Source organism: Phyllostomus discolor, chromosome X (assembly GCF_004126475.2).
Source record: "Phyllostomus discolor isolate MPI-MPIP mPhyDis1 chromosome X, mPhyDis1.pri.v3, whole genome shotgun sequence".
Lineage (NCBI taxonomy): Eukaryota > Metazoa > Chordata > Mammalia > Chiroptera > Phyllostomidae > Phyllostomus > Phyllostomus discolor.
Genome location: NC_050198.1, coordinates 94925348 through 94945552, shown reverse-complemented (window position 1 = coordinate 94945552; position 20205 = coordinate 94925348). Strand labels below are relative to the sequence as shown.

Genomic DNA, 20205 nt, shown 5'->3' with positions numbered 1-20205 from the left:
TGAATGGGCGCTTATAACCTAAGCATTCTGTAGGAAGGCAAATAAATAGCAAGTCGACTTCCTTGGCTGAAGCGGTGAATCAAGCAGTAAGGAGTGAGTGTAGCAGAGGAGAGTCAGTTGGAAGGTTTAGAAAGAGGAGAGAGGCAGAGGAGTTTGAGTTTAACTTAAGAGGCAGTTAAGAACTGTAGGTTTAAATCAACCTGATTTTACTTCAGGTCCATGTGTCTGTATATTTAATAGGTGGTGAGGGTGGGGTGGGGGAGTTCTAAGAGGAAAGGCAGGAAGCAGATGCTATCTTAGGAGGCGTGGATATACAGGAAATTCTTACTCATTTCCATCTCATTACCTTTATTCATACTTTTCCCCTTGTTTACAGTGCCCTCCTCCTTTGTCTATCAAAGTCCTACTCATCCTTTAAGGCCCAGCTTGAATTTCTTTTTTCAGTTCATGTACTTCTCTAAAATTCTTTACCACCACCTGGGCATTTAATATGTATGTGTCTCGTCTTTCCACATAGATTGTAATCCCCTCTAGGGTAAGAATGCTATTAGTTTCTTTTCTCTACAGTTCCAGATGTGATACTGAATTGAGTAAAGGTTTGCATAAAAGGTGTTAACCTGGGAATGGATAGAGTGGGCCGGATTTGAGAAATGTATTCTCAGCCTGGCTGGTATGGCTGTCAGTTGAGCACCAGCCTGCAAACTGAAGGGTCACCGGTTTGATTCCTGGTCAGGGCACACACCTGGGTTGTGGGCCAGGTTCCCAGTTGGGGGCATGCAAGAGGCAACTGATTAATATATCTCTCCCTCATTGATGTTTCTCTTCCTCTCTTTTCCCCTTCTGTCTCTAAAAAGTAAAGAAATAAAATCTTTAACACATTATATAAAAAAGAAAAGTACTCTCTTAGACGTTGTTTTGAGTTGACAAATGAAACAACATATGCGTTAGGTTTTGAACTTTTGGGGAGAATGGTGGTAATTCTCCATTGAAGAATTGCCACCTTCATGCATAAGGTGTTCACGCATAAGGTTTGGATCTTCAAGTGGGAGCATCAGATTTCACTGTTACATTTACTTTGTATTTAGTATGGTATGTTTTATGTTTTTTTTTTAACTGCCTTATTGATTATCTTACAGTGATCTTGGAGATCATCTATTTTTAACTACAGTCATTGTGCTAACGTGATTTAGTATGCTGTAATGGATCTCAATGATATAACTGAATATAGATAGATACACCGTCAGGACTGGGGTGGCAGCCATCCAAGGGTTTATAGAAACTAGAGGGTAAAATTATGCAACAGTTGGCTATGATGTATAGCCCATTAGGGTCATTGTTGGAGAATTATTGCAAGACTTGTGATTATTATGGCTCAGAAAAGACGTAGGAATTGGTAAAAGTCCAAAGCTATGCATAACCACAATAATTGGGTATAGTGGGAGCTCGTGTGAACAGAATAGATGCTCAGTCTTGGTTTGCAAAAACAGAAGGATAGCCCTTAAAGTGTAGGGAAAAATCATACGAAGTAGATATCGAGATTATAACATTCATTACTTCTGACAGTATAAATAGGGTTAAAAAGTGCTCAGACTCATGAGGGGAGGAGAAGTCTGTAATAAGAGCAATGATATTTATAATGTTTTGAGAATTAGTGTTAATATTAGCTTCTTATGCTTGAGGTCAGTAGAGACAGCCATTCTCTCCCAAAACACCAGTCCCTGCTTGATGGACAGACACATGGGGTGGATCATGGAAATGACCCAGTATGGCCAACCGTAAGGGTGTTCTGTACAGCTACACTGCAGGAAACCATGGATTTCTATTCCCCTCTGCTCTGCTATTTTTAAAAGATTTATTGATTGATTGATTGATTGATTTTTTAGAGAGGGTGAGGGAGGGAGAAAGAGAGGGAAACATCAGTATATGGTTGCCTCTCACGTGTGCCCTACTAGGGACCTGGCCAACAGACAGCCCAGGGGTGTGCCTTAATTGGGAATCAAACCGGCAACCCTTTGGTTCGCAGGGCAGTGCTCAATCCACTAAGCCATGTCTGCCAGGGCTGCTTTGCTAGTTTTTTATGGTTTCCTTTGCATCATCTGAGCCCCTAAAATTCGTGAATAGCATAAGTGTTTAGTTTCCTATTGTGGTCTGAAAAGTTACCACAAATAGTGTCTTAAAAATAATACAAATGTTTTTCCTTACAGTTTTTATAAGTCTGGGCACAGTGTGGCTAGATTTTCTGCTCCAGATCTCTTCCTGAAATGAATGTGTTGGCCAGGGCTACTCATCTCAGTCTTGGGTTCTCTTCCAAGTTCACTGGTATTGACAGGAGTTCCTTTTCCCGCTAGCTGTCAATAGGGGACATCTCTGAAATCCCAGAGGCTGTCTGCAGTTCTTGCTACATGACCTGCCCTGTAGGTAGTTCACACTATGAACACTTGCTTTCTTTCTGGCCTGCTGGAGCACATTTCTCTGACTTGCTCTCTGTCTGCTCTGCTGTTTAAATTTGCCACGCAAGTGTCACATTTAAATATTTGAGTGCTGCCCTGGCTGGTGTGGCTCAGTGGATTGAGTGACGGCCTGGGAACCAAAGAGTCGCTAGTTCAATTCCCAGTCAGGGCACATGCCTGGGTTGTGGGCCAGGTCCCCAGTCAGTGGCGCAAGAGGCAACCACACATCAATGTTTCTCTCCCTCTCTTTCTTCCTCCCTTCCCCTCTGTAAAAGTAAATAAAAAAAATTTTTGAGTGCTTATTTTGTATACAAGACTTTGTTAGGAATTAGGGGAGATTGTTGGGAAAAAGTTGTGGATTATAATATGAGACAGGATCTGACCTATCAAGGATAAAAGGCGTAAGCTCCTTGGATGATTATTGTTGGAGAGTATCTGGTGGCTGGCTTTCAGTTCTCCCGATAGATGATAACATATAATCACAAAAGCTGCTTATCGGTAAAATTAATCACCTGGTTCTAATGCAGTGGCACATAGGATAATATATGTGATGATACTGTGGCGCATTTGGCAAAATTTCACTTTCTATGACTTAATACAAGGCTCTTCCACCCATGGAACAGTTTGGAATGATAAGCCTGTACTCCCTATTGCCATTGTCTCTGCTTGTTGACTGACAGATTTGACTGACAAAGGCAGAAAAAGGATGCATAAAAATTTAAACTCACTGTTCTGATGACGGGTCTTTTTATACTGATGAACGGACTGGTGAGTCAGATGAGTCAGATGATTAGCAACACAATTGTGCTGCTAATGAAAAGCACAGCCAACTGCTTTTCATTATTCACCTATTCAGCTCCAATGGCAGTTAATACCAATGAGTAATCTGGTGGCAGGTGCCAGGATCGAAGCTTTGGTTGGATGGAAATCCTTCTAACAGTGAAATGAAGTCAGGTTTTAATTTTTTTTAAAAAGACTTTTGTTTATTTACTTTTAGGGAGGGGAGGGGAAGGAAGGGGGAAAGAGAGGGAGAGAAGCATCACTGTGGGAGAGATACATCAATCGGCTGCCTTTCACGCGCCCCCTACTGGGGACCTGGCCCGCAAAACCCAAGGCATGTGGTCTGACTGGGAATCGAACTGGCTACCTTTCGGTTTGCTGGCCGGTGCTCAATCCATAGAGCCACACCAGCCAGGGCTGAAGTCAGGTTTTTAAAATACGTCTGACAGCCTAGGGCTAGGTTTGCTGATAGCTAAGTCATGGCTCAATACTCTTTTTTACTATGGAAAATTTTTGGCCCTTGATAGAGGAGTGATTCATTATAACCGTGAACAAAATAGTTGAACAAACATTTTTTTTTTAAATGACTAACATTTGGGGGGGAGGAGAAGCTATAGTAAGGCCCGTGGTTTTTTTTACCTGAAATTGTTGGGATCAAATGAATTTCAAAATCCAGATTTTTTTAGGATTTTAGAGAGATGCTAATACCACATATAGAACTCTCCTAGGTGGGTCTGGAGCAGCGAAACAAATTTAAATTTCTGCCCAAAAAGGTATGAGTGTTCACACTAAGTGGGCTCAGTAAATTATATAAATAACTTTGTGCCAGTTCAGGCCAGGCTGAATCATCAGATGAGTTTTTGGAACTTTTTGGCATTTGAAATTGAGGGTGAGGGATTGCGGTTTTGTACTTAATATTTGTCAGGCAGTGGCTTTAGACGAAAATAAAATGACAGGAAGCTGGATGCATACAATTATTTCAAGCTGCTTTTGGTTGCGAATGAGTGTAACTAATGTCACCGTCTCTGGATTTCCAGGATTTGTACTGTGTTCGCAGTGACCTGGGGAACCTGCTCAAAGCCCTGGGTCGCTTGGAAGAAGCCAAGGTAGGTGTTTGCTAGAACACATTTAAGCATCAGTGTTATGAACACTTGTACCTTTTGCCAAGTCTTCAACTCTCCATTGAGCTGTCTTCACAAAACAGTCCTAAGAAACTGAGGAAAACTGACGGCATGAATCGCCTCAGACTAGAGCAGGGCCAGGCTTTGGCATATCTGTTCTAAATCTGGGGGTAACGCAAGAACCTGAACGTCTTGGAGCCTTTCTGCTGAGCTAGATCATCTCTATAACAATGGGCTCCGACGTGATCTTATGTGGGAATAAATAACATTCCTTCAAATCTGAGGCTTGCCTGCTGGTGACAAGCAGAGCGCCTGTGATTTGGCTCAAGACGCCTTATGATGCAGGTGCCATTGAAAGTGCTGCTCTTCTAAGTCCTTTGTGGCTTGTAAGTGGAGAAGAACTTCATCCAAATGTTACCCTGTAATACTGGCATTTAAATTCTTATTTAACCTTCCTCCCTTCATCTTCCTCACCCTTTTTACAGTGGAAGAAAGGCTGTTAAAATGATTGCAAATTAAACAATTGGAATGTCCTGCCCCTTCTTATCCCCACTCCCTCCTCCAAGTTCCCTTTCCCTCTTTTCCGATCCTAGTCATCTGCCTTCTTTTCTTCTTTACTTCCTTCTTTTACTCCTCCCCACCCCACCTCCTTAAAAAAAAAAAGGACAAAGCTGGTTTGTTTGGGAAATGGACTGATCGAAAGAAAACTTGCCAAAGTGGAAAGGTGGCTTTTAGCATTCTGTGTTTCCAAATAATGAATTTGAACTCCAGGTTGGGTTATTAAAGCATTTGGTATAATTTTAAATTAAATTTATAAATGAAATTGCCTTGTTACAAGCCACCTTACGCAACCGCGCTGCAGGGGTGAGGAGTGGGGAGAAACCAGAATGCTTCTGAAACTCCCACCTGTTGCTCTGAGCCCCACGCGCATGCTAATGCGTGGAGTGTATGCGCAGCGTAGCTGTCTGTTTGCTTCATCCAGGGAGGAGGAAGGCTTTTTAGCACCGTCTCATGTTCAAAGGCACTAGTTTTAAGTGCACAGCTTGTAAATTCTGCCGACACTTTGGATTAACCTTATGTAGGTTTCCAGCTAATGAATTGTAGTAATTGATTTCAATCTTAGCTGATAAATCCAATTGGTAATTTATAGAACAAATATTCGCTAAGCTCCTATTACTTGTCACCCCACCAAGCGGACAGCTAACATGAATTGCACTTCACTGCAGCTTTAGAGATCGGTTTAGGCTGAGACATTGCGCCTGCCTTAGGTTGCTGACTTCTTTATTTCAGAGCTCTGGAGACACCTAGTTTGAAAAATGTTATTCTGTTTTTGTGAGAACTAGTGAACAAGAAAATACTCTTGAGTGAAATGCAATGTATTTCTTTTGTAATCAGTGCATTTGAAAATTCAAGCCAGCATATTCCTAGTAGATGGAAGCAAAATTTATGTTGCCTTTGTAGAAAACCAAGAGCCTTTCTTCCAGCAAAAGTCCCTGCTGTATGCAATAGCCCTGATTAACCCTCTCCCTTCTGCATGTTTCCCATGTTACAGACTTGAGACTGTCCTCATTCCCATATGTAATAGACATCCAAAGAATTTCAATTGCTTTGTTGAACTTTTACTAATGATCTTGTTTTTATTTTCTCTCTTGTTTTTGGTTTTTCACCATTGATATTGTATTTAGAAGGTTTCAGGTGGGTGAAACCTCCTATTCCATGCGTAAGGTGCCTCGCTGAAGGGAGCTCGAGGCCTGGATCTAGGGCAGACACACACCTCCTCCTCTTCCAGCAAGGAACGCACCGAAAAGTCACATGATGAGAAATATGGTAACGGGTTTGTAACTGCCACAGCAAAACAATTTGCCTCCATGCCTGAATCTTCTGTCTTGTGGCTTCAGAAACAGCTTAAAATAATTTTATTTACAAGCAAGTTATGTAAGAGAATGTTTTAAACTATAGCCACAATTCTGTCAAAGATAAGTAAAAGTTAATTGATATTAAAAATTATTAGATAATTTACTAGTAAAAGCTTCTAACTCTTCTCGTTGTTCATTTTTTTCCTTTTTTCTTCTTTGTTTGGATTGCAGCATTCTGCTCTTCTGATGATGCGCTGTGACCCTGCAGTAGCGCAAAGGCTGCGCAGCGTTAACGCGCAATGCGTGCGAATGAGCCCCTGTGAACGGTTGACTAGATGAGTAATCTGATTGACTGGCTCCCTCAGCCCTATTCTGTAGCCTTTTTGGATAAAATTGGGTTTTAACCTACCTCAAGTCCACCTAATCTCATTAAGCAAATATTCTCTATGGGCCTGTCTAGTAGATTAATGGATCTGGTTGGCCGTTTGCTGCGTCTAGGGGTATTCTATGTAGCGCAGCAGTTCGCAGCGATTGCGCAGTGCGATGCTGTTAGGTTGCGCAAGCGATGTTTGCGCTCGCATTACAGGGACCTCAACCTAGGTGCAATCCTGTCATAGGAGGTTTCAGCCTCATCCCCCCTTGGGAGATAGGGACATCGCAAGGATGTAACTTACACCCTGGTTTTATCACTGACTTGGCAGAAAGACTTTTTTTTCTCAGTAGCACAGTTTTGATGTTAGTGAGGAACATTATGGTTCAGAGCAGCACTTCCCAAAATATGTTTCATAGTACCCATTCTAACAAGAAAATGCCCAGTGAAGGAAGAGGTCCACGGTCAGCTGAGATCAGGGAACCCTGTATATACTATTAAAGGCTCAGGGAAGTCCTGTAGTAAAGAAACCTATTTTTGTCATTTATGTGATCTTGAAAACCTCTTTTCCAGTGATGCCTATTAATACCTTAGGGAACACACTTTGGGAAACGGGTTGAGGGAGTGACGGGAAAACTTGGCTTGAAGTGGCGCCCTCTAGAGACCATTTGCAAACATAACAAGTTCTTAGGTGTTCAGGTAAGAGAAGTCTAGCGTCAAGTCTTAAGGCAATTGACTTCCCAGAAAAGTCCCAATATAAGGGTTGGTCACTGGTTGGCAGAACTGAACATGGTGGTTTGCACTTGGGTTCTGGTGGCGCAGGCGCAGGAGCAGCCAGCTGTGGCAGCGCTTTAGTTTTGGCGCAAGCGAGCCTATGCTGCAGGGTCACTTTTGACTGGTCAGAGAAGGAATAATGATATCACCTTCTTCCCCCTCCCCCAATCTTTTTTTTTCCCTTTACAAATTTCCCCCTTTCCCTTTACCTCCTTCCCCTCCCATCTTCTTTCATTAACCCCTCCTAAGGCATGTTATTTGAAAGCAATTGAGACGCAACCGAACTTTGCAGTAGCTTGGAGTAATCTTGGCTGTGTTTTCAATGCACAAGGAGAAATTTGGCTTGCAATTCATCATTTTGAAAAGGTTAGTCATTAAATTAATAATTTTTATTATGAAGTGCTCACGTGCGCAAGATATTTTTACTAGAACTAAATAATAAGCCTTTACTTAACCAGGCACATAATGTCTTTGCTGCTTTGACAGTATTACTACAACAGCATTTGCTGGTTGGTATATTATATGGCAGTTTCCAGTTTTGCATTGAAAATATGTTTTAGTAATAAAAAAGTCCTTTTAAAAGAACAGGCAGCTTTATTGTAAAGAAGCAGGGCTTCTTGGCACAAAGGCTGGTTCCAGATCTAGGGTAGGGAATGTACAAAATTAACCTGGGATGCTTTACCAGAAATTAATTAATCTGGAGTGTCATACAAGAAAGCCAGGAGGCTTTGATACATTACCTTGATCGTGTCGAGAAAGACTTAGGAGGCAAGTGGAAGAGGCTTCTACTGGCTAAAGATGGGACTTGAGCATCAGTAAGAAAAAATAACTGAAATATATTGAAACTTGTCAAATACATTAAGATACATGAATTCATGATTATACGCAGAAGGAATTCATTGGTTACCTTTGGATGATAAGGAGTAACTCATTTCAAAATGGATGAAAAGGGAAGAATAAAGCATATGTCCTCCTTTGTATGAACTGACCTTGGGGTAACCCAATAGTTGATAGGGGAAAGTTTCTTTATAAAAGTATTATAGCTAATAAATGAAGGACCCTGACTGGTGTAGCTCAGTGGATTGAGTGGGGTGGGCTGTGAACCCAATGGTCGCTGGTTCAATTCCCAGTCAGGGCACATGCCTAGGTTGTGGGCCAGGTCCCCACAAGAGGGCATGCGAGAGGCAGCCACACATGGATGTTTCTCTCCCTCTCTTTCTCCTTCCCTTTCCCTGCTCTCTAAAAATAAATAAAATCATTAAAAAATAAATGAAGAAGGAATTATAGAATCAGAGTATCACCATTAATAGATTTAAGAATTTATCAGTGGCACAAAAGAGACAAATCAGACATTATGTACCTTGTGATAGAAATAAATAATTCCACCAGGGAAGTAGCCTTGCAAAAAGAGAAAAGAACCCAAATTGGATTAAGCTTGTAGTTCTAAGTACCAATTTATAGGAAATACATGGGAGAAGGAAACATGTTAAAACACTTTAGGGATGCACTCAACAAAATCCAACCCATGAGAAGTTATATAGGAGAGTGATCCGATTTCTTCAACAAATTACAGGAATAAAACTGGAAATTTAAAATGAAACCTTTAATTTAAAAGATTAAAAGAAACCGACAAAGTCATGTTGACAAGTTGGATGGGTCTTACTTGGATTCTGAATCAAAGTTGACAAGGAATTGCACTACCGAACGGCTATTTGATGTTAAGGAATTGCTGTCAGTTTTGTAGGGGTGATATTGGTGTTGTGGTTATGTTGGGAAGAGCAGGTGTTCAGCCTAGTTCCTGAGATACATTTTGAAATATTTTCAGATGGACTGTTATGTCTAGAGTCAGCTTCACAGTGATCTGGGAAGAGGGGGAGTTAGACTGGAATATAGACTAAAAAAGATTGAATGTGATTAATTATTGAAGCTGGATAATGAAGACCTGGTGGTTGGTTATATTCCTATGCTTTTATAGACGTGCAAAATTTTTCGTAACAAAATGTTAAAAGTTTTAGGGGTGGATATCCGTGACTATAGACAATCCAAGTTAAGTGCATCATGCTGTCTTTGTTTCTTTTTTATTGCATTTATTGGAGTGACACTGGTTAAAAAAAATTATACAGGTTTCAGGTGTACAATTCCACAACAGCATCATGCTGTCTTTACTGTAGAGTTGCCGTCTAAGTGAAGAGGAAGTATTCTTTATGAATCTTGAACATATTCACAGTTAACTACCTTTACCTTTTCAGTGTTTCAGTTAAGGTTTGCAGTTATTGCACCTTTCTTTTTTAAAAAAAGATTTTATTTATTCACTTTTAGAGAGGGGAAGGGAGGGAGAGGAACATCATGTGTGGTTGCTGTGCGCCCTCTACTGGAGACCTGGCCCGCAACTCAGGCATGTGCCCTGACTGGGAATCCAACCAGCAACCCTTTGGTTCCCAGGCTGGCGCTTAATCCACTGAGCCACACCAGCCAGGGCTTATTGCGCCTCTCTTGCTCACTGATTGCCTACCTTGGTTGTATACAAGAAGCTTATAAAAAATACGGTTGTCCTGGCCCCATCCTTAAAGGGTCTAATTTCACTGGCCTGTGATGAAGGCTGGGCACCTTTTAGGAGGCAAATTCTTAATATACTGCCAAGGTTGAGGGTCACTGCTCTAGGTATGTCTAGCTGTATTTTAAGACAACTTCAGAACTGTCTGGATGCAACCATTTAATGGTTAGTTTCCCCTTGAAGTAACGTGTCTTAGTGAGTATACCTAATTACATAGCTTATTAAGATCTTACTGAGTATATACTTATAGTTGCTGAGGTTTATATATATGTGTGTGTGTGTGTGTGTGTGTGTGTATATATACACACACTCCAATTTTTCAATTGGAGTTTGCTCTTTGCCATTATTTTTTAAGAAGAATTAGGCTGATTAATCATTAATAAAATAAGGCCAACCATTAGAAGTACTCAGCTCCATGAAATTGGAGTAGACCCAACTAAAATTTTTTCCCTTCGGGACACATTTTGCCCTTATATTACATGAGAAGTTATTTTGATCACACTGAGGTTTGTGAGTAATGAGTAGGCATTACAATAATTGGGTTTTAAAAGTGAAAGAAATAAGATTTAATGTCCTAGAAAAGGTAATTGGAGGTCTAAAATGATCTCAATAAAAATTGTAATAGGGAAGCTAATCTGAAACTTGAACTTGCTCTAAGTAACTGTCTTGTACCTTTCAGGCTGTCACTCTCGATCCCAATTTTCTGGATGCTTATATCAATTTAGGAAATGTCTTGAAAGAGGCACGGATTTTTGACAGGTAAGAGAATGTTCTACTTGATACTTTTCTTGTGTCTTGGTTGTATTGACACTTGAGAGTTTAGACTGAAATTATGACAGTGATCTCCTGAAACCCATTTTCCTTTTCTAGTATGTTGCTTTGCCGTGATCAAGTCTGCTTCATTACTTTTTATTAATAGGTATTGTTGCCTGACTTGATTGTTGGCTTTCCACAAAGCCATTATCCTTATTCAGAGTTCAATTGAAATTTTATTTATTTAAAACATGTTGAAATGGGTATCTTTTATTTTCTTTTTAAGAAAATTTATTTTTAGAGAGAGGGGAAGGGAGGGAGAAAGAAGGGGGAGAGAAACATCAATATGTGTTTGCCTCTTGTGTACCCCCTAATGGAGACATGGCGGGCAGCCCAGGCATATGCCCCTGACTGGGAATCAAACTAGCAACCCTTTGGTTTGAAGGCCTGTGTTCTACTCATTGAGCTACGGCAGCCAAGGCTGCAGTGGTTACCTTTTAGACTAACTATTTCCTTTGAACTGATTCACAGAGCTAGGTAAATCTTGACTTTGAACTTTCGTGGTGTTGTCAAAAAAGAAAAAAGCCTATTTCTTATATGGGAATAGAAAATTTTCTGTGTAAAACTATAGTTTATAAATGTGCAATTTTGATTCAAGGTTAAACTATATTTTATAAAGGTGCAATTTTTTTCGAGGTTAACGATATTATAGCATGAATTAATTGTAACTAATTTTGATTAATTGATATACTTAGGTATACTATAGCATGAATTAGTTGTAACAAAGCATCCATTAAAAGTTAGTCGCATTTTGTGTGTGTGTGTTTTTATTTACAGAGCTGTGGCAGCTTACCTTCGTGCTCTAAGCTTGAGTCCAAATCATGCAGTGGTGCACGGCAACCTGGCTTGTGTATACTATGAGCAAGGCCTAATAGATCTGGCAATAGACACCTACAGGCGAGCTATTGAACTGCAACCACATTTCCCCGATGCTTACTGCAACCTAGCCAATGCTCTCAAAGAGAAGGGCAGTGTAAGGATTTTTATTCAGTTTATTTCCTTGTTACCTTGTATGATTTTAAAAAGTCTTTTTTTGTACATACTGTATTAAGTATTGCGGTGGTAAATTGTTTTCCTTTGGAGTTTTGGTTGAGAGGAAGAATGGCAAAAATACCTGTTTTCTGGAATCTCACCAGCCATTATTAGGCTTAACTAAGCAATTGTTAGAACAGTATGAGTGGTGGTTCTGGGATTCCTCTGTATAGGTTTTGAATAGTGTGCTTTGTTTCCTAGGTTGCTGAAGCAGAAGATTGCTATAATACAGCTCTCCGGCTGTGCCCCACCCATGCCGACTCGCTGAATAACCTAGCCAATATCAAACGAGAACAGGGAAACATTGAAGAGGCAGTTCGCTTGTATCGGAAAGCATTAGAAGTATGTTGAAGGTGATGGGGCTGGGTATTTTGTCTCTGAGGTGGTAAAGGAGGGCAGTTCAGGTTGCCCTGTTAACCACCTCTTTTGTAAAAATAGTGGGTGACTCAGTCATTGAACCAGTAGTCGAATACCTAAGGGATGAATGAGGTCCTGTGTGACATTTAAGAAAATTCCTGTGTTGCCTTTGGTAATTTATGGGTTGATGAGATGTGCACAGAAAAATGGAGCAGCAGTAAGCTATGGTTCAAGAAAAGTTACCAATAAATCCAGCATTTCAGTGCCTGGTGGCTTTAGTAGTGGTTGGTAGGACTTGGAAGTGAGAGATTTCAGAAGAGAGAGAAGCTGGAGTGATCATCATAAATTCAGGTGAAGAAAGGTCTATCTCATTTTTTAAAACAAGAAGAGGTATAAAATAAGAGGTATTGGGTTGGCCAAAAAGTCCCTTTCGTTGTTTTTTTTTTCCCCCATAAAATAAAAAGTGAATTTTTCATTTTCTTTTTAAAAAATATTTTTAAAAAATTTTAAAGATTTTATTTATTTACTTGTTTTAAAGATTTTATTTATGTTTAGACAGAGGGGAAGGGAGGAAGAAAGAGAGGGAGAGAAACATCAATGTGTGGTTGCCTCTTGTGCACCCGCTAGTGGGGACTTGGCCCACAACCCAGTCATGTGTCCTGACTGTGAATTGAATTGGTGACCCTTGGGTTTGCAGTCCAGCACTCACTCCAGTGAGCCATAGCAGCCAGGACTTCATCATCACCAATAACTTTATTGATTTGGATATTTTGAGTACGTAGGCTATCTCCCGCTATTGGCTTCTAGTGGGTAGAGGCCAGGGGTGCTGCTAAACATCTTCCAATGCATAAGGCAGCCCCACAGCAAAGAATTATTTGGCCAAAATGTCAATAGCCCTGGCTGGTGTAGCTCAGTGGATTGAGCGCGGGCTGCGAACCAAAGCATCACAGGTTTGATTCCCAGTCAGGGCACATGCCTGGGTTGCAGGCCACGGCCCCCAGCAACTGCACACTGATGTTTCTCTCTCTATCTCTCTCTCTCTCTCCCTCTCTCTCTGTCCCTCCTTCTCTCTCCCTCTCTCTCTCCCTCTCTCTCTCTCTCTCCCTCTCTCTCTCTCTCCCTCTCTCTCCCTCCCCCTCCCCCCCCCCTTTCCTCTCTAAAAATAGTAAAATAAATAAAATCTTTAAAAAAAAATGTCAATAGTACCAAGAAACTTTGCAAACCACTTTTGACATGTTTGATGAGTCAGAGCACCTTCTTGCACCTTCTTACTATGCTGCACAAATCTTCTTTTGCATTTCAGTTGCATTTTTACCTTTCTTGAAATAATAATGCACAATACGCCAAAAATGTTGCATATCCTCTTTCACCTTCCATATTAAAATGGCTGCACAAAGTTTTTTTTTAATATTTTATTTATTTTTTTTAGAGAGGGAATGGAGGGAGAAAGAGAGAGAGAGAAACATCAATGTGCGGTTGCTGGGGGCCATGGCCTGCAACCCAGGCATATGCCCTGGCTGGGAATCGGACCTGCGACACTTTGATTCGCATGCACAAAGTTTTTTTTTTTAAATGCATGCTGGTATGACAGCTGTCACTATACAATCTTAACAAAATTGTTTTTAAAGATAATTTTTAAAAAGATTTTATTTTTAGAGAGGGGAAGGAATGGAGAAAGAGGGAGAACAACATCAATGTGTTGTTTTCCTCTCATGCACCCTTTACTGAGGACCTGGCCCGCAACCCAGGCATGTGCCCTGACTGAGAATCGAACCAGTGACCCTGTGGTTTGCAAGCCCATGCTCAGTCCACTGAGCCACACCAGCCAGGGCTAACAAAATTTTGAACGAAGTTAAAGACAAGTAAGCACTACTAGAGCCATCATACAGAAAAAAAGTAAACAAACTTTTTGGCCAACCCAGTAGAATTTGAGCTACTCGTCTTTGATGAATGAGTAGGCTTGGGGAAGGCGGAGAGAAGTGTAGGGGTATAAAGGTAATTGAGCAAAGTTCTTGTTGTGGTTAAGTCATTACTGCTGTTCTAGCAGTTCTTTTGAACCTCAGTTTTCTTGACTCTTTATAGGTCTTCCCAGAGTTTGCTGCTGCCCATTCAAATTTAGCAAGTGTACTGCAGCAGCAGGGAAAACTGCAGGAAGCTCTGATGCATTATAAGGAGGCTATTCGGTAAGAGACTCATAGCCTTCTCTTTGTCTTTGTTAAGTTTTTAAATGCTTGGCATGCTGAAATGACTTTTGATAACAGTAGACTAAATTCACATTACCGGGGGGTTTAAAGGTTTTTGTGTCTGGTAAATGAAACCTGTGTCCTCTCCTTTAGAATCAGTCCCACCTTTGCTGATGCCTACTCTAATATGGGGAACACGCTAAAGGAGATGCAGGACGTCCAGGGAGCCTTGCAGTGTTACACTCGGGCCATTCAGATTAACCCTGCATTTGCAGATGCCCACAGCAATCTGGCTTCTATTCACAAGGTACTCTTGTTTATTATACCACTTGCATCTTGGCCCCTAATGTTTGATTTTCAGCAACATTTTAACCACTCCACTCTCTTTATTTCCAGGATTCAGGAAATATTCCAGAAGCAATAGCTTCTTACCGCACTGCTCTGAAATTGAAACCTGATTTTCCGGATGCTTATTGCAACTTGGCTCATTGCCTGCAGGTAAAGAATAACAAGCCAGTGAGTGGCTTGTCATGTTGTGATCACTTTTGGTTTTTTTGGTGGGGGGAGCCATTGAAGATTTTATTTATTTATTTTTTACAGAGAAGGAAAGGGAGAAAGAGATGGAGAAAAACATCAATGCGTGGTTGCCTCTCGCACGCCCCCTACTGGGGATCCGTGTTGTAATCACTTTTGTATTATTATGTGCCATATTAATCAAAGCCTGCCTGGAGCCAGCCTTGTTGAATAGGTTATGTGACTGACATTCTTTAGGCCAAGGACAAATAAAATGTGAAATCCTGCAATAGGGTTTTCTGTATAACTTTTTTTTTTTTGCCGCCTCCAGATTGTCTGTGATTGGACAGACTATGATGAGCGAATGAAGAAGTTGGTCAGCATTGTGGCTGACCAGTTAGAGAAGAACAGGCTGCCCTCTGTGCATCCTCATCATAGTATGCTGTATCCTCTTTCTCATGGCTTCAGGAAGGCCATTGCTGAGAGGCACGGGAACCTCTGCTTGGATAAGGTGTGACTCTTTTGCTTTAATTTTTTGGTTGTAAGGTAAAACACGTACAGAAACTACATGAATCACATGTGCTGCTTGGTAAGTCATCATCAGGTAAACCCCATCCAAGATGAGACATGAAACTCTGTCAGCCACCACAGAAACCCCTTCCATTGTGTCCTGTTTCAGTTAGAACCCAGGTCATCCCACAGGTGGAATTCTTTTTTTTTAATAGAATTTATTTAATTTTAAAGATTTTATATATTTATTTTTTGACGGAGGGAAAGAGGGAGAGAAACATCAATGTGTCATTGCCAGGCGCCTTCTACTGGGGACTTGGTCCGCAACCCAGGCATGTGCCTTAGACTGGGAATCCAACTGGTGACCTTTGGTTCGCAGGCTGGTGCTCAATCCATTGAGCCACACCAGCCAGGGCGAAATTCTTAACTGAAATACTGACAATTGTCCGATGATGTTTTCCTTTAATTTGAAAACTGCAATGTTCATTAGATTCCACATGTAAGTGAAATCATATGGTATTTGTCTTTCTTTGATTGGCTTATTTTACTGAGCCTGATACTCTCCAGGTGCATCCAGTGAGCAAAAGAAAATAGAAATAGGTTCACAGGTACAGAAAGACTGGCAGCTGTCAGACAGGAGGGGGATGAGAGGGTGGGTGAAATAGGTGAAGGGATTAAGCCAAAAAAAAACACCCAACCCTAAAACAACTCATAGACACAGATAACAGCATGGTGATTACCAGACGGAAAGGGGGTGCGGGAGGTAGAAGAGGATAAAGGGGGGATAAATGGTGATGGAAGGAGACTTGACTTGGGGTGATAAACACTCAGTACAACATACAGATGATATATTAGAGAAGTGCACCCCTGAAACCATATAATTAAGTGATATCACCCCAATAAATTCAATGGAAATTAAAAGAGAAAGAAACCCATGATGTTTAATAAAGTGTGTGGTATTTTATACTCACTTTTGAGAACTAGAGGACTACATACTTGATCGAAGGTGGAAATTTGCTTGGCAGAATATATTGGACTTCTAGGTATATATTCTGTGTTTTTTTTTTCAAATACTTCCCTACAAAATTTTCTAAAACGCAGGGCTTCTCATGCTCTGTCTACACTACCTCCTTCTTACAACTGTTAGATTTGCTCAGGCTATTTCTGAGAGAATAGGCAAAAGTATGAAGCATATTATTATAAACCGCTAAGGTTGCATTGAACTGGCTATGTGAATTAAAGGAAGTATGTTGGGCAAACCATTCCCAACAGGAGTGACATGCAGGTTTGGTGTTGTGTTTTTAGTCATTTTTTTTCTGGTCGAATATTTGCATGTAGACTCAACTTGACTAACACACATTGCGTTCCATTGGTAGATTAATGTCCTTCATAAACCACCATATGAACATCCAAAGGACTTGAAGCTCAGTGATGGTCGACTGCGTGTGGGCTATGTGAGTTCTGACTTTGGGAATCATCCTACTTCTCACCTCATGCAGTCTATTCCAGGCATGCACAATCCTGATAAATTTGAGGTAAGATCTGTGTTTACCTACCATCACTCTTTGTTTATAAAACAAACCAAATAGATCCACAGTGTGTCTTTATTGGCACCGTTAGGTGTGAAGCCCGGTGTCCTTTGGAAAGGTTCGGGCCAAGGTCATTAAATATGCTGTGTGCTGCCTTTCAGGTGTTCTGTTACGCTCTGAGCCCAGATGATGGCACAAACTTCCGGGTGAAGGTGATGGCAGAAGCCAATCATTTCATTGATCTCTCTCAGGTGCGTGAAATGCTTACACTGCCACCTTTTTGTTTTGAGCAAATAGTAACTGTGAAACCATTGGCCTATTGCTTATATTTTTCATGACAAGTATTTAACCTCAGCTCCTACCCCTGGGCAATTGCTTTGATCGTATTTTCTTGATCATTTACATTTATAAGAGGCATGGATTTTGCTGAGTGAAATGAAATAGAAATGTGGTATGTTTGTGCTTGGACATAAAACTTTTCGGGGGATCGAGCCAGCACCTGTGACAGTAGACACTTAATATTAGCTGAATAAATTGAACAAAATGGTGGCCTGGAAGAAGAAGAAATAGGTCATTTAAAAATGGTTCATCTATTTTCATGGACCTTGGCCTTTGGTTTCTTCATTTCTATACTCGCTCTATTGCTGTTTCTTCTAGGACAGGGGTGTCAAACTCATTTTTACCAGGGGCCACATTAGCCTTGTGGTTGCCTTCAAAGGGCCGAATGTAACTTTAGGACTGTATAAATGTAAATACTCCTGAACAGTTAAGCGAGAGCTTGGTGCTGTCGCCGGGTAGAAACAAGGTGCTGGGCTGGATAAAACAAGGTGGAGGGCCTGATTCGGCTCTTGGGCCTTGTGTTTGCCACCTGTGTTCTAGGAGCTTAAGTTTTATGCTAAATTAAGATTGAAAACTGTTACTAATTTGCTGAGGGTATAGACTGGAGTGATTTTTGTATAGACTCTATCGGCCACTTTGGTGACTGATAGTGATATGCAATGTATAGTATATCTTGTAATTCATATATGAGTCTTCAAAGTCTTAGCAGGAGCGTTATGAGACTCGTCATTTAATGCATAACATGTACCAACATCTTTTGCAATGTAGCTATTGCTTCGGAAGTATACATGACCTTTTTTGATGTAGGGTTGGAGTCTTTGTGACTGAGAGTCATACATACCACCAATCCATCTCTGAGATATTCAAGGATTCACTGCTTATTTTTTAAAAGATTTTATTTATTTATTTTTAGAGAGGGGAAAGGGAGGGAGAAAAAGGGAGAGAAATATCCATGTGTGGTTGCCTCTTGCACACCCCCTACTGGGGACCTGGCCTGCAACCCAGGCATGTGCCCTGACTGGGAATTGAACTGGCAACCCTTTGGTTTGCAGGCCAGCACTCAGTCCACTGAGCCACACCAGCCAGGACAAGGACTCACTGCTTATTGGCTGAAGTCTAAACTCCTCAGCATGGCATTCGCAACCTTTCTAAGTTTGACAACAACCTTGTTTGCCAATACTTTTCACCCACCATTCACCCTCATGTATACCCTATACTAAATGGAAGTGCTCTACTGGTCATTTTTTAAACCTACCATACAATTTACTCTGGTTCTTTATTCCTACTGTTCTCTACCGAGAGTGTATTCTGCCCAACAACTCCCTTAAGCTCCCATCCATCTTTGAAGGCCCATTTCAAATACCACCTACTCTATGAACCCTTGTTATCCCGACATTCGGTCTGGAAGTAAACTTCTGTACAGTTTACCCTTGAATAATGCAGGGGTTAGTGATGCTGACTCTCATGTAGTCAAAAACCCATGTGTAACTTTTGACTCCCCCAAAACTTAACTACCAATAGCCTACTGTTGACTGGAAGCCTTTTAATAACATAGTCAACACATCTTTATGTCATATGTATTATATACTGTATTCTTTCAATAAAGTAAGCTAGAGAACAGAAAATGTTAAGAAAGTCATAATGGAGAGAAAATATATTTATAGCATTGAATTGTGTTTATCAGTCATGTAACATTGTTTACAAAATGACTCATCTGTCAGAGCCCGTCTCAGTATTGGCTCATGTGATTCAAAACACTGTTTTGTGTTTTACTAACACTGGACATGAGAAATGAAAAGATAATGTGAAAAACAGACATTTACTTACAAGCATAACAATTCATGCCTTGATAATGAAGCAGCATCAGTATGATTGCTTTATGGTAGCATAGCCTATACACTCAAGAATAAATCGCTATAAAGTTTTTGTGGCATGTAGTGTTATAGTTGTATTCATAACAGAATATTGGAAATGTTACATTTTTACAAAACCACTTACCTGTGATTATAGCCTGATAGGCGTGCTGTACGGTAATGTAATTCTTTAAAAAGCAAAGTTATAAAACAGTAAGAAAACTAATGCATTTTTAACATGAAATGGTACTCATGTAATATCTATTTAAGGATAGGCTACCCACTTCCATACAAGTCTTGCACACGATGTTCTGCATTGATGACTACGTAGGCGATGATGATGACACAGAAATGAGTCATGCTGTTCTTGCCATTATTAACTGTACAGCAAGATAGTTTCCTGTGTTCATTAAGTGGAAGTGAGTCATCATAAAGGCCTTCATCCTCGGATTTGCATTGAGTCGATGGAGGAGCAGGAAGGAAGTGGAGGGGATGGTTTTGCTGTCACTGGAGGTAGAGGTGGCAGAGGAGGCAGGGAGAGGCAGACACACTCATAACTTTTCCAGAAATACATTTGTAATTTCTGTCTGCAGTGTTTGCTTTTTCATGTCTCTAAAAATGTTTTTATATGGTGCCAACCTCTCTTCCACTGTTTGCTTTAGTTGCCATGTCCACATCATAGAAAGGCTCATGGCGTAAAAGAAGTCAAAAGCAGCCTTGAATAATTGGCACCCTTCTGCCAGATTGCCTGATGTCAGTTTCTTTTCTTGCGCTGCTTCTCTGTCATCTTCCTCGTTGATTGGCACTGCTCCCGAAGCACTCATCTCCCTCAAGTCATCTTCTGTTAATTCCCCTGGGTGTGGTGCCCGTTAGCTGTTCAGTTTCTGTAAGATCCATAACCCTTCAGCCCCTCTCCCCACCTTTTTTCCACCATATCCACAATCTCTTTCACGATTTCCTTGATTGGCTCTGTTGTGAATCCTGTGAAGGTCACGCACAACATCTGGTCACAATTTCTGCAGCAGGAATTTATTGTTTCAGGCTTGATGGCTTTCATGGCCTTTCCTGTAACAATGATGGCATCTTCAGTGGTGGAATTCTTCCAGACTTTTCATGATGTTCTCTGTCGGGGTTCTTTTTCTTTCATAGAGTTGGCAAATATTTCCATGGA

At 40.8% G+C, this 20205-nt stretch overlaps 1 protein-coding gene across 1 annotated transcript in view; it reads left to right on the top strand.

Moving 5' to 3' along the window:
- Positions 1–4230: 4230 nt before the first annotated feature.
- OGT (O-linked N-acetylglucosamine (GlcNAc) transferase) overlaps positions 4231–20205 on the top strand; it is a 37566-nt gene continuing 21591 nt past the window's right edge. The window contains 11 exon segments of the mRNA XM_028522285.2: positions 4231–7527; positions 7530–7717; positions 10585–10664; positions 11496–11691; positions 11952–12092; positions 14190–14290; positions 14444–14597; positions 14687–14788; positions 15135–15314; positions 16690–16848; positions 17004–17093. Of these exon segments, the coding sequence (XP_028378086.1) occupies positions 7491–7527; positions 7530–7717; positions 10585–10664; positions 11496–11691; positions 11952–12092; positions 14190–14290; positions 14444–14597; positions 14687–14788; positions 15135–15314; positions 16690–16848; positions 17004–17093 (1428 nt within the window). The 5' untranslated portion in view covers positions 4231–7490.